The sequence below is a fragment of the Euleptes europaea genome, chromosome 14, assembly GCF_029931775.1.
Source record: "Euleptes europaea isolate rEulEur1 chromosome 14, rEulEur1.hap1, whole genome shotgun sequence".
Lineage (NCBI taxonomy): Eukaryota > Metazoa > Chordata > Lepidosauria > Squamata > Sphaerodactylidae > Euleptes > Euleptes europaea.
The window spans coordinates 21,416,127-21,430,537 of record NC_079325.1 but is presented as its reverse complement, the minus strand read 5'-3'; the positions used below and the strand labels follow the sequence as shown (position 1 = coordinate 21,430,537).

General features: G+C 48.3%; 1 protein-coding gene across 1 annotated transcript in view; it reads right to left on the bottom strand.

Annotated features, from left to right (window-relative positions):
- Positions 1–11,572, bottom strand: part of ADGRA2 (adhesion G protein-coupled receptor A2) — a 100,430-nt gene extending 88,858 nt beyond the window's left edge. Inside the window, exon 1 of the mRNA XM_056860895.1 lies at positions 10,980–11,572. Coding sequence (XP_056716873.1) covers positions 10,980–11,572 — 593 coding nt within the window. The remainder of the gene's footprint in view (positions 1–10,979) is intronic.
- Between the last annotated feature and the right edge of the window lie 2,839 nt (positions 11,573–14,411).

Genomic DNA, 14,411 nt, shown 5'->3' with positions numbered 1-14,411 from the left:
GCCATCAAGTCGCAGCTGACTCATAGCGACCCTGCAAGATTTTCAAGGTAAGAGATGAACAGAGGTGGTTTGCCATTGCCTGCCTTGGCACAGCGACCCTAGACTTCCTTGGTGGTCTCCCATCCAAGCACTAACCAGGGCTGACGCCGCTTAGCTTCCAAGATCTGATGAGATCTAATTAAGCTAGGCCATCCAGGTCAGGGTGTGTGTCAGTATGTGTGTGTGTGTTCATTCCAGGTGGAGAGAAAATCAAGGGCAAAAGCCCAACAGTGTGAAACAGCCCCTCTCAACAGACACCAAGTTGCTTATCTTCCATTCACTGAGATGCTGTATGGAGTGGAATTCAACGCTTCCGTTCCTCTAGCCAGTGCTAGCAGCCTTCCACCAGTGGAACAAGCCTCCTTACACTGCAGAAAGCTCTGCCATGAGTAGAACGAACCCCTTGGATCCCAGCCAGCATCTGCAAACTTTTTTCCAGGTCTCGGCCATGCCTTCCTGATCGTCAACAGTCAAAAGGAGTTTCATACTACAGGCAGGTTTCCAAGTGCCATGTGTTTGGACAGGGAAATAAATCCTTTTCTTTCTTTTTTTTTACAACGCAATGCACCGGCCATCGAGCCAATCTCTCGTACCTGCAGATGTGAGGCTGATTTTAGAAATTAGCAACAGCTGCACGTCTCTGGCAACAAGACCGGGCCTGGAGAAAGTGAGGTGGTTGTGAGGCTGTGGAAATGGGAAAGGTGGACCCTGAAAGGATCTAAACGCACCTCTGAATAGCTGTCTGCAGATGGGGCTGCATGGCCAAGATTCAGCCATCCCAGCTGTGCTACCCTTTGCCTCCAACGCAATCCTAAACACAGTTAGCATGGTGTACACATGAACACATGAAGCTGCCTTATACTGAATCAGACCCTTGGTCCATCAAAGTCAGTATTGTCTACTCAGACCGGCAGCGGCTCTCCGGGGTCTCAGGCAGAGGTCTTTCTCATCACCTACTTGCCTAGCCCCTTTAACTGGAGATGCCAGGGATTGAACCTGGGACCTTCTGCATGCCAAGAAGATGCTCTACCACTGAGCCACAGTGGTTAAGAGCAGTGGGCTCTTCTGTATGTATGTATGTATGTATGTATGTATGTATGTATGTATGTATGTATGTATGTATACCCCACTCCATCCCAGCCAAAGCCGGGCTCAGAGCGGCTTACGTCATAGAAACATCATTTCCAATACAATCCATATTGCATCAACATACAAAAATATAATCTACAATTAAAACCGTAATCCATAAAACCAGAGAACGGGTTTCAATTCCCCGCTCCTCCGCATGAAGCCTGCTGGGTGACCTTGAGCCAGTCACTGTTCTTTCAGAACTCTCTCAGCCCAGGCAGAGGCTGAACGCCTCTTGCCTTGAATACCCTATGGCAGGGGGTATCGAACTCAGTTGTTACGAGGGCTGGATATGATGTCACTTGGTCGGGCCGAGCCATGCCTTGCCAGCCCAGATCAAGGTGTGTGTGTGTGTGGCTGCCTGGGCTGGCTCGAAGGCCAGATAAGAGCTCTCAAGGGCCAGATCCGGCCCTCGGGCCTTATGTTTGATATCCCTGCCCTACGAGCTTGCCATAAGTCAGCTGTGACTTGACGGCACTTTCCGCCCCCACATGTCCATTGAAGGCAATTGTTTAGAAGGGTACAGTGCTGCAAAAAATGTCATTCCTCCGCATATTTTACGAAAAGAGGTTATAACAATGCTCATTATCAGGAGCTACATTTTTTCCTGTAGAGCAGGGGCGGAACGTCAGGCCCGGGAGCCGTATCAGGCCCGCAAAATCATTTGGTCTGGGCCTTTGTGGGTACTGGCAATTCTCTAGCTCAGAAGGATCTAAGACTGGCGATCTGCCCCCTCCCATGGACAGGAATAGCCTCTATTCAAGGCAGATGTGAGTTTGTTTTGCCGAGAAAAGGAACCTTTCCCCCCCTTGCAGAAGAATCATTAGCTATGGAGCTGCTAGGACCGCCCAAGAAACTGTGTTAACCCTTTCCCACCTGGGCCGTGGAGAAATGTATTCCCTCTGTACTACAAGAGGGCTGGGGGCGGAAGTGGCAACAATAGAGGGGTTAAAGGGGGCAGAGCCAGAATGCGTGGGGGTGAGTTCTAAGTTGATAATTTTGTATGGCCCATGAATGATGTTATAAATATCCAAATGGCCCTTGGCAGAAACAAGGTTCCCCACCCCACTGTAGAGGAACTCCTCATTGCATGTCTTGCAGGAGGGGGGGGGGAAATAGTGTCCCAGACCTCTGATCTTCTGCCATACAAAGCAGAGACCACTGCTTACAGAACCGGGTTTGATTCCCCAATTCTCCACATGAAACCTGCTGCGTGACTTTGGGCCAGTCACAGTTCTCTCAGAACTCTCTCTTAGTCCATGTGGTGCCAGGGAATACTCCAAACGTCTCTCGCCTTGAAAACGCTACAGGGTCGCCATGAGTCAACTGTGATTTAACGGCATGTTGAACAAACACATCCTCCTGTCGTTTATTTCCATGCAGGTGGGTAGGGCTGTGGCTCAGTGGTAAAGCGTCTGTTTGGCCTGCAGAAAGCCCCAAGTTCAATCCCTAGCATTTCCCGTGAAAATGATCGAGCACGGGGTGATGTTAAAGACCTCTACCTGAGCCTTGGAGAGACACTCCCAGACAGAAGAGACAATACTGACATTGAGAGCCAGTGTGGTGTAGTGGTTGAGAGCAGTGGTTTGGAGCAGTGGTCTCTGATCTGGAGAACGGGGTTTAATACCCCACTCCTCCACATGAGCGGTGGAGGCTGATCTGGGGAACTGGATTTGTTTCCCCACTTTTCCATATGAAGCCAGCTGGGTGACCCTGGGCTAGCCACAGCTCTCTTAGAGCTCTCTCAGCCCCACCTACCTCACAGGGTGTCTGTGGTGGGGAGGGGGAAGGGAAGGTGATTGTAAGCCGGTTTGTGTGTGTAAAGTGCCATCAAGTCTCATCCAGCTTATACCATCCCCTAGTGGGGTTTTCAAGGCAAGTGATTAAGCAGAGCTGGTTTGCCATTACCTTCCTCTGCAGTCTTCCCTTCCTAGTATTGAACCAGCTTAGCTTCCAAGATCCTCTGCATAGCAACCCTGGTATTCCTTGGTGGTCTCCCATCCAATACTAACCAGGGCTGATCCTGCTTAGCTTCTGAGATCTAATGAGATCAGGCTATACCATGCTGCCTTCCCGCTCATGAAATCTTACACCAGAACAAAAACATGTTAGTCCTTAACGTACCCAAGATTTCAGTTTATTTCTTCTACATGACAGAAGCAAGAGCAGGTCCACGGTTCTGATCAAGGACCCAACGTGTAAGGGTAGAGCACACCTGTTTTAGCACATGCATGTGCTAAATTCTCACAGGCTGGAGAAGTGGGCTACAGCCTGAAGAAGTGGGCTAGAACTAATAAAATGCACTTCAACAAAAACTAATGTAAAGTTCTGCATTTAGGTAGGAAAAATCAAATGTATAATTATAGGATGGGGGAGACTTGTCTGAGCAGTAGTGTGTGTGAAAAGAATCTTGGGGTCTCAGTAGACCAAACACTGAACATGAGTCAGCAGTGTGATGCGGTAGCTAAAAAGGCAAATTCTTGGGCTGCATCAACAGAAGTATAATGTCCAGATCACGCAAAGTGATGGTATCGCTTTACTCCGCTCTGGTTAGACCTCAACTAGAGTACTGTGTTAAGATTTGGGCACCACAATTTAAAAAAGATGTAGACAAGCTGGAACATGTCCAGAGGAGGGCAACAAAGATGGTGAGGGGTCTGGAGACCAAGTCCTATGAGGAAAGGTTGAAGGAGCTGGGTATGTTTAGCCTGAAGAGGAGAAGACTGAGAGGGGATATGATAACCATGTTCGAGTACTTGAGGAGCTGTCATATTGAGGATGGTGCCGAGTTGTTTTCTGTTGCCCAAGAAGGTCAGACCAGAACCAACGGGTTGAAATTAAATCAAAAGAGTTTCCGTCTAGACTTTAGGAAGAATGTGGAACAAGCTTCCTTGGGAGGTGGTAAGCTCTCCTTCCCTGGAGGTTTTTAAGAAGAGGTTAGATGGCCATCTGTCAGCAATGCTGCTTCTGTGACCTTAGGCAGATGATGAGAGGGAGGGCATCTTGGCCAGCTTCTGGTCACTAGGTGTGTGTGGGGGGGGGGAGGTAGTTGTGAATTTCCTGCATTGTGCAGGGGGTTGGACTTGATGACCCTGGTGGTCCCTTCCAACTCTATGATTCTATATGCATAAAGGGCAGGCTTTCAGTGCAGAGAGCCAGGCTTCCTCCTCTTTGTCAAAAGCTCATTTGCGTCAGAGCACTACGCAGAGCTCTGGTCACATGCAATGGCCTTTAGACACTTATTTCTCTGGACTGAGTGCAGAGAAGAATATGAAAACATTAGTGTTTCAATATGGTGAGTGGGGGATGGTGTACTGTCACCATGCAAATGACAGAGGCAGAGATGCAGATTTAAAAGAGCCATCTAAATGGCCCCGAAAACAAAAACTCCACAAACCACTGAGATTTCAAATGCACTTCAGCACAGCTATTCTCCATGCAAATGACATCCACTGAGGTTAATTAACACAAACCGTGCTGTAGAAGGCAAAGCCACAAATCACATTGTTGCGCATGCGAGTCATTCCTTGGCTGAGCAAAAGTTGACTATTCTGAACAAGAAAAAGAGGGTTTTGGGGGGGGAAGTCAAATGGAATTGAGAAAAGTAACAAATAGGGATCGGAAGCAAACTTGACTCCAGGACAAGCACAAACGGCAAGGAAATGTCATAGATTTTGAATAGCTGTGCTTTGATCAAGGCCAGGTACTATGTTGAGGGGGGAGAAGGTCAATTGGCTGAAGAGTACAACACAAGAAGAAAGGATTAACTCTCTCTTTCTTCCACATTATGGCCCCAAACAGAATCACTGAAAGAAAAAAAAACAACTGTAGAAATCCTGATCAGGGTGAACCTACATCACACATCATGCATCATTGGCCCAATCTACATCTGAACGCATGCTGAGCATCACCCAGAATGGATCTTCAGGCTTACAGGAAGAGACTGAATATCAGTGATGATGCAGCTTTACGGATTCAGCTGAACTGTTTAACGGAGTCAGACTACAGGTATATCAAGGTCAGTGTGCTCTACTTTCTCTAGCAGCAGCTCTCCGGAGTTTCAGGTAGACATCTTTCACATCACCTACTGCCCAATCCTTTCAACTGAAGATGCTGGGGATTGAGCCAGCCGATCATGAGAGGGACCTTAAGCCAATCATGAGAGGGAGGGCATCTTGGCCGTCTTCTGGGCATGGAGTAGGGGTAACTGGGGGTGTGAGGAAGGTAGTTGTGAATGTCCTGCATTGTGCAGGGGGTTGGACGAGATGACCCTGGTGGTCCCTTCCAACTCTATGATTCTATGAGCCTGGGACCTTCTGCCAACACAACACTCAGAATGGCTTACAAGGTTAAAAGCACAAACCACAACTAGTCCTCCACGCCCCAACAAAAAGCAGCATCCAAACTACTGGGGGGGGAGCCAAAAGAGCAATAAAAACCAGGATAGCAAAACAAATAAGCAGACTCATTCAGATGATCAAAACAGCGAAAAGATAAAAGTTGACCATTAACAGGAAGAGGCTGGTGAAACGTGGCTTGATGCAGCCTCCACCGAAAGCTCCCCCCTTCCCAATTCTTCACCAATCACCGAAAGGCGGAGGGAGAAGAGGCCGGTCAGCTTTCCCCGGGGCAGGGAGTTCCTAAGTCTCAAAAAAGCCCTAACCCCACTCGCTCACCAACTTCTCCTCACTGAGTGCATGGACATGAAGCAGAGCAGTGGCGATTGGTCTTAAAGTGTAAGTGGGCTCAGATGAGCGAAGACAGTCCCTGGGATACGCTGGTGCAAGCCCTTTACACATTGCAGTGATATTTAAAGCTGCAATCCTAAACACGTTGGCTAAGCCCCACTGAACACAGCAGGACTTCGCTCCCAGGAAACATGTGCGGGGTTGGGCTGTCCATCCTGAAGACTCACCAGCCAAGCAGCAAATGGAATTTTATCCCCTTTTCAAGATCGTGTCTTTTTAATGAACGGTGCTAACATTCTAACAGTCCGTGCCTGAGGTTAGGGGCCAAATGGGCTTAGGAGGCAGCGTGACCCCTACCCCGGCGTCCGTGCCGCTTGTGCCATCTAAACTGGCATGGACGCCAGTGTCGGGGCACTCACGCTGGCCCACTTGAACTGGGGCGGCAGGGTGGCCCTCGGACGCCGGCTCGGCCTACTACCGGCGTCCTCCCAGTGCAAGGCCTCGCACCAGTGTCCCGGGAGGTGTTGTTGGGGCGTAGCTGCCATTAGGCAGCTTCCTAACCCCTTTTAGCCTGGGAACGCCTTCTTGAGCAGTGGCGGTGCTACACCACCTTTTTGTTGGTGCAGCATCACTGTTTTCAATAGGGCTTCCCCCCTTCTCCTTTTTTAAAATTTTTTATTGGAGAACAATAACAATAAACAATTACAGCAACTGAAAGAAGCAGAAAAGACAATCTTCATGATTTAAAATACAATATATCTATATACACAATAAAATAACAACAGGATTCCTATGCTACAGCTTATTTCTTTGACTTCATATTCATCATTCCGTCCTGACTGAGCACAACGCATTCCCCTTTCTCACCCTTATTTATAAAATTCTCTATTTTATTTAGAGTTTGTGACCATAACTCATTTAAACTTATTGTATCTCTATTTTTCTGAAATGTTGTTAGCTTAAGTAAAACATATATTTCTTTAACTTTAACCAGCCATTCCTCTATCTTTGGAGTCGATTTTTGTTTCCAATGTCTGGCAAAGGTCGTTCTAGCAGCAGTTATCATATGTAACCCCATACAAAGTTGGTCTTAGGTTAGGTACCAGGTTTAACAGGAATATCTCGGGTTATTTCCCCCCCCCCTTCTCCTAATTTTATTTTAAAATAACCCTTTCGCACACACACACCAGCTGCAGCAGCAAAACCACTTTGGAGGTGCCGCAACACAGCCATGGCCACGCTGTCCTCAGCCGCTGCAGCTCTCAGGAATGAGCTGGAAGAACCACACTGAGGAGTTTACAGCTTTTTGGCAAAAAAAATCAGTGTTTCCCTGCAGATTGCAAATGCGTTGGGAATAAGCACCTAAGAAACCTGCAGGCGTAATTTTCCTTCCTCAGTTTAAGGGAAGTGGGCATCAAAGTTTGGCTCGCATGAAAGCAGGCTGCCCCACCTCCCGATCTGTGCAAGAGGAAGCGGCTGCTTTCTTTGGACACTGGTTCCCCCTTTCATTACATCTGGTTATCGTGTTTCAAAGAGGGGAAATATTTTAAGTAGGGAAAGGGTAACACTGAAAAGCAACCTAGGCATGAGCGTGCTGGTGGGGCTTTCAGCCTCACTGCCCAAATACTGTAGTTCCTATTATTTCATGTTTACATCAAATGATCGACCAGAACGTTTTGACGCAAGATGATGCGCCATTACCATTTGTATCTGTCATTATCATTTGTATTGCAAATCCCCTGTGTGTGATTTCTCCTTTTCGTCCAATACCATATGGGCTGTCTAGGGAGCAGCCACTTGATACTGGATCTGAGAGCCAGTGTGGTGTAGTGGTTAGGAGCGGTGGACTCTAATCTGGGGAATCGGGTTTGATTCCACACTCCTCCACATGAGCGGCGGACTCTAATCTGGAGAACCGGGTTGGTTTCCTCTCTCCTACACATGAAGCCAGCTGATTGACCTTGGGCTAGTCACAGCTCTCTTAGAGCTCTCTCAGCTTCACCTACTTCACAGGGTGTCTGTTGTGGGGAGGGGAAGGGAAGGTGATTGCAAGGCGGTTTGATTCTCCCTTAAGTGGTAGAGAAAGCATATAAAAACCAACTCTTCTTCTTAAGCCTGGGAAGTGGCTTTGCATAGGCAGCAGCCCAGTTTAAACCAGAAGCTGTGCAAATGTGAAGTACTACAGGTGAATTCTTTCGCCTCGCCAGTAACTCATCTGTCTTGTCGGTTCCATGGTCAACAGCCATCCAGCTCCCTCCCACAAGGAGCTCGGGCAGCACACCCAGTCCTCTTAGAAGTACCACTCAGACTTCCATCCCGGGACTGAAAGTGGCATCCTAAATATCCGCCCCAAGAAATTAGCCGTCCAGAATCCAAGACCGTTTCAGGTGGGTAGCCATATCAGTCTGTAGTAGCAGGACAAAATTCACGTCCAGCAGCAGTTTAAAGAGGGAGGGAAGGCAGCAAGGTATAGCCCGATCTCATCAGATCTTTTTCACCAAGCCTATAACTGTCAAAGATAGGACATTTTGGAGGACTTTCATTCATAGGGTCGCCATGAGTCGGAAGCGACTTGACGGCACTTAACATACACATAACTGAGGGCAGACAAGAATACCGTCTATGCTGGCCTCCCCACCGCTCCCTTTTCATATGTATGAAATGATATGGTTGAGGGACAGCCGCCTGCAGAGGCTCTTAAAGCAAAAGGGGAACTGGGCTCCATCTTCCATTAGTGGGTTTAGTTATAAATTTTATATACAGTTTATACATTTTAAAGCTGGTTTTATGATCGTATTATGTGATTGCTGTTTTTACATTGATGTTACCCGCCCTGAGCCGGCTTGCTGGGGAGGGCAGGCTACAAATGCGAATAAATAAACAAATAAGTAAGTAAGTAAGTAAGTAAAATCTCGGAAGCTAAGCAGGATCAGCCCTGGTTAGTATTTGGATGGGAGACCACCAAGGAATACCAGGGTTGCTGTGCAGAGGAAGGCACTGGCAAACCACCTCGGTTAGTCTCTTGCCTTGAAAACCCCAGAAAGGGAGGGGCTGTGGCTCAGTGGTAGAACATCTGTGTGGCATGCAGAAGGTCCCAGGTTCAATCCCCGGCATCTCCAGTTAAATGGACTAGGCGAGTAGGTGATGTGAAAGACCTTTGCCTGAGACCCTGGAGAGCCGCTGCCGGTCTGAGTAGACGATACCGACTTTGATGGACCAAGGATCTGATTCAGTATAAGGCAGCTTCATGTGTTCAAAGGATCACCATAAGTTGGCTGCGACTTGACTGTACTTTACACACATGCACACAGCATCTTAAAGAACAACAAAATTTTCCAGGGTATGAGCTCTGATTCGCGAACACATATACTCTGGATTCTTTTCGGTTTCTACAGTGCTACAGGTCTCAAATTTGGTTGTTCTTCCTGAATTCACTAGGATTTACTTCTGAGCAGGCACGCTTTTGGACTGAGTTACAAGCATGCATCTTTCACACGAAGCAAGCCAATCAGCGGCGGGAAATGGAAAGTGCAACCACAGCAAAAAAAAAAGCGCAAAGGAGCCAGGAATGACATTAGATCATATGCTGATGTTAAAAAGAATCAGCATTCATACCTTGAACAGGATGATTGGACCCAGCACTATAGATTTCCTAGGTTAGCAAATGCAAAACAGGAAACAAATCTTCCAGCGTTACCCCCACATTAGTGGGAGGGACCCAAGCATGAGCCAAAAATACATCTCATATTAGAAATTAAGCACTTTTGATGAACACCTGCAACAGTCAGTTAATGGAATGCCTCTGAACATGTACAGAGTGAGTTCCATTGGTAATCAAAGAAGAAGAAGAAGAGTTGGTTTTTATATGCCGACTTTCTCTACCACTTAAGGGAGACTCAAACCAGCTTACAATCACCTTCCCATACCCTCCCCACAACAGACACCCTGTGAGGTAGGTGAGGCTGAGAGAGCTCTAACAGAGCTGTAACTTGCCCAAGGTCACCCAGCTGGCTTTGTGTGTAGGAGTGGGGAAACAAATCCAGTTCACTAGATTAGCCTCCGCCGCTCACGTGGAGGAGTGGGGAATCAAACCCGTTCTCCGGATCAGAGTCCACCGCTCCAAGCCACCGCTCTTAGCCTCTACACCACGCTGATTTCCTGGCCTAGGCATCTTCATTTAGATATTGTTCTGTACATCAGGCTGCCTGGGAAGAAGCATGCCTCTGATCATGTACAAAGTGCACTTCTCTCAAGGCTGAGTAAACATAGTCATCCTTCCCTGTACGGCAACCAAGATTGGTAGAAAGGTGGAGGGTGAATATGGCATCTGACTTAAGCAGCTTTGCGCACTTTAAGGTTGCACACTTACCAGGGAGTAAAGCCCACTGGACAATGGACATAGGGGGATTTACTTCTGAACAGACATGCCATGAATTGTGCTGCAAATGTATCACTGAATAAAAGCACATGAGAGGTGAGTACTTCAGCAGATATGCACAGCCGCAAGAATACAATTGAATTAATTTTATTCATTAGCTGACCCCTTTGCATGCATATGATCTGGTCTAAGTAAATAAGTCACCAAGAGGACCCAAATCCCGTATTTCTGCTCACACATTATACACAGTGAGGAAAAGGCTTCTGAGCATGTACAGAACATCCACCCTGCTTTTGGAGGGGGGGAAAGGCACAGCCTCCAGATAAACCAAATCCGGCCACTACTCACAGGGTGACCGTGCTGACCCCTTTGCATGTATATGATCTGGTCTAAGTAAATAAGTCACCAAGAGGACCCAAATCCCGTATTTCTGCTCACACGTTTTACACAGTGATAAAAGGCTTCTGAGCATGTACAGAGCGCCCACCCCCCTTTGGGAGGGGGAAAAAAAGGCACAGCCTCTGGATAAACCAACTCTGGCCACTACTCACAGGGAGACCGTGCTGACCCCTTTGTATGCACATGATCTGGTCTCAATTAATAAGTCACCAAGAGGACCCAAACCCCGTATTTCTGCTCACACGTTTTCAAGGCTTCGGAGCATGTACAGAGCGCTCGCTCCCCTTCTGGAGGGAGGGGAAAAGGGGCCGAGCCCCCGAAGAAACCCAACCCCGCCGCTTACTCACAGGGTGACCGTGCCGTCGGGCAAGAAGCGAGGCGCCGGCGGCTCGCCCCAGTCCCCTCCGCCGCAGCTGACCCTCTTCCTGGCGGCGCCGGGGATGGCCAGCCCCTTGGGCCGCTCGTCCGCGCACTTGCAGCCGCGCAGCTGCAGCGGGCAGCTGCGCGCTCCCCCGGCGCACGACAGCGCCGCCCAGAGGAGCAGCGCGCCCGCCCACCGCATCCTCGACGGCGGCGCCCCGCAGCCCGGCGCCCCGCAGCCCCTCAGCCCAGCCTCCGCGCCCCCCGACGGCCGCGGGGTCCGCAGCGCCGCCCAGCCCGCCCGGGGAGACGCGGGCAGGGAGCGCGGCGCGCCTGCATGGCCGGGCGGCGGCGGCGCCGGCAGCCCAGCTCGGGATGGCTTGGAAAGCAGCGGGCCGGGCTGCTGCGGTCGGGGTCCCTCCCCTCGGCTGCCTGCACGGCCAGCCGGGCCTGCCCTGCGCGGCCCTAGCGCCGCCCGCTTCCCGCCCTCCCCCCCCCCACGCCCAGAAAACGGGACGTCCGATGACGAGAGGGGCCAACTATTTTTGTCAGAGGGCGCCGAGAAGCCATGGAGATGCATCAACACCAGCGCAACTTTAACAGAGAAGAAGAGACCAAAAGGGCAAGAGCCCAGTAGCACCTTAAAGGCTAACAACAATATTTTCTGGTAGGGTAGGAGCTTTCGTGAGCCACAGCTCCCTTAGCTGTGGCTCACGAAAGCTCCTACCCTACCAGAAAATATTGTTGTTAGCCTTTAAGGTGCTACTGGGCTCTTGCCTTTTTTGACTACTGCAAACAGGCTAACACGGCTACCCACAGAGAAGAAGAGAGTTTAAGAAGGAATAAGGCTTGGCTTCCTGTCCTGAAAACCTCCACGCTAACAAAGACTTCAGTCCACAATAGCCATGCAGATTAGCTTTGGGTTTCACACATTAACAGATCCCTTCAGGATACAATGGTTCCATATTAACATACCACACCCTCATTAGCACATTACTTACAATGGTCAGCACATTACCTTTGATACTTTTTGCAGGACGATGATTCAGTTCAACCTAACCCCTTTCTGACTATATATTACTCTTCCTACACACTTGACACTGACATTGTCCTTCAGTGTGACTCCTCGGAAGATGCCTGCCACAGCTGCTGGCGAAACGTCAGGAAAGAAAATACCAAGACCACGGTCGCACAGCCCGGATAACCCACAAGAACCAACGAAAGGTTTTTGTTTTTTAAAAAAATAATTTTTATTTTTCTTCATTTAATATATCCATAAAAACAATATAATAATAATAATAATAATAAAGATAAGAACAAATAGTATTCTAATTTAGCAATCAAATGACTTCTCCCTCTCCCTTTTCCGTCTAAAATTAATTTGTATAATCTTTTGCTAACGGGACTAATCCCAATCTTATTTTAATGTTCTTGTCGTATCCAACATTATGAAATCAAAACCTAATATAAAAATTAATACAAAGTATGAATAAGGGATTAGATCAAAGAGTCTCCTTTAAATGGTCCCATTAAAAAATAATTTTCACAGTACGCTCTCCAAGCCTCCCATTCCCCCAAAAATTGTTCATTATCCGATGACGAAAGGTTGAAGGAGCTGGGCTTGTTTTGCCTGAAGAGGAGATGGCCGAGAGATGACATGAGAACCACCTTCAAGTACTTGAAGGGCTGTCACATAGAGGAGGGTGCTGCGGAGTTGTTTTCGGTTGCCCCAGAAGGTCGGACCAGAACCAGCGGGTTGAAATTAAATCAAGAGAGTTTCCGTCTAGACATTAGGAAGAAATTTCTAACAGTCAGAGCGGTTCCTCAGTGGAACAGGCTTCCTCGGGAGGTGGTGAGCGCTCCTTCCCTGGAGGTTTTTGAGAAGAGGCTAGATGGCCATCTGTCAGCAATGCTGATTCTATGACCTTAGGCAGATCATGAGAGGGAGGGCACCTTGGTCATCCTCTGGGCATGGAGTGGAGGTGTGGGGTGGGGGAGGTAGTTGTGAATTTCCTGCCTTGTGCAGGGGGTTGGACTAGATGACCCTGGTGGTCCCTTCCAACTCTATGATTCCATGACTCATGGTGACCCTATGAAAACAGCCTTGCTTGCTCAGGCAACCCTATGAAAACAGCCTTGCTCGGGTCTTGCAAACTGAGGGCCGTGGCTTCCTTTACAGAGTCAATCCATCTCTTGTTGGGTCTTCCTCTTTTGTTGCTGCCTTCAACTTTTCCTAGCAGGACTGCCTTTTCCAGTGACTCTTGCCTTCTCATAATGTGACCAAAGTAGTCATTTTAGTCATTTTAGACATTTAGCTTCTAGGATCAGTTCAGGCTTGAGTTGATCTATCACCCCCTGTATTTACATACTTTTAATATTATATTGCCTGTTTCTATCACTGTGAACTGCTCCATAGCATGTGTTTGTGTGGGGGGGGGGATTAAAACCTGCTCCCTGAAAAGTGAGACGCTGATGCAAACCGACCCCCCTCCCACCCCATGCTCCTTTTTTTTTAACATGACAAAACAGCTGGATAAATCTTCTAATGGATCTCCCACATATTGTGTAATTTGACCCTGACAGTCAGCAAAGATGGTGTGTGTGTGTGGGGGGGGGAGTTTCCTGATAACAGGTTATTAGCAAAGCCTTTTTTTAAAAAAAACTTGTCGACCAAAGGCCGTTTGCCACATGGGCCTGAAAGCACGCTTGCATTTCACAAATATTCAGTCTTCACTGCACCTTTGCAAAACAGATCGCATGTCCTGCTTACTGGTAATAAAAAATTGGGGAAGCCCCATTTTAAATGCATTCCTTTGGCTTTTCTCCTCTGGAGGAAATCCTGCGCAGAATTACTCATTGAAACCAACGGTTTGGAGAGCAGTAACTCGGCACAGGATTGCCCTGCTAAAACTACCCAGGCTTTGTAAAAACAGAATCCCAACAGTTTATACTTTGTCAATAAGCTTTGGAACCAGCCAGTATGGGTGACTTTTCTATTTGTACTGGCTTACAAGACCACAGAATCTAGAAGCAGAATTGCAATAACAGCCAAGTAGATGGCAGTCCAGTCGCATGGGAGCCACGGATCCTAGTACGTTTAGATCTTTTTGCAGAAAATGAAAATCATAGAATCATCGCTAGGGCAGTGAAGACGCTCACCCGCCACTGACCGTTTCACTCACATGCTCGCTTGCATGGGTGGCTGAAATGGAAATCTATACCTGCATGACCACAGGGTGCTGGTGGCGTGGCAGGAGTGAGTTTGGCCAATGTTTCAGCCATTTTAACCACCGTTCAAAGTGCTCAGCGGGTGCCACTGTTGTCATCTGATTCTTTTCCAAACAACCATCTATCTGTGGCTCAAGCCCATTTCCCCTTTTGCCTCCGTCATCCCTTTTGGAGTTATCCCTTTCAGCTCC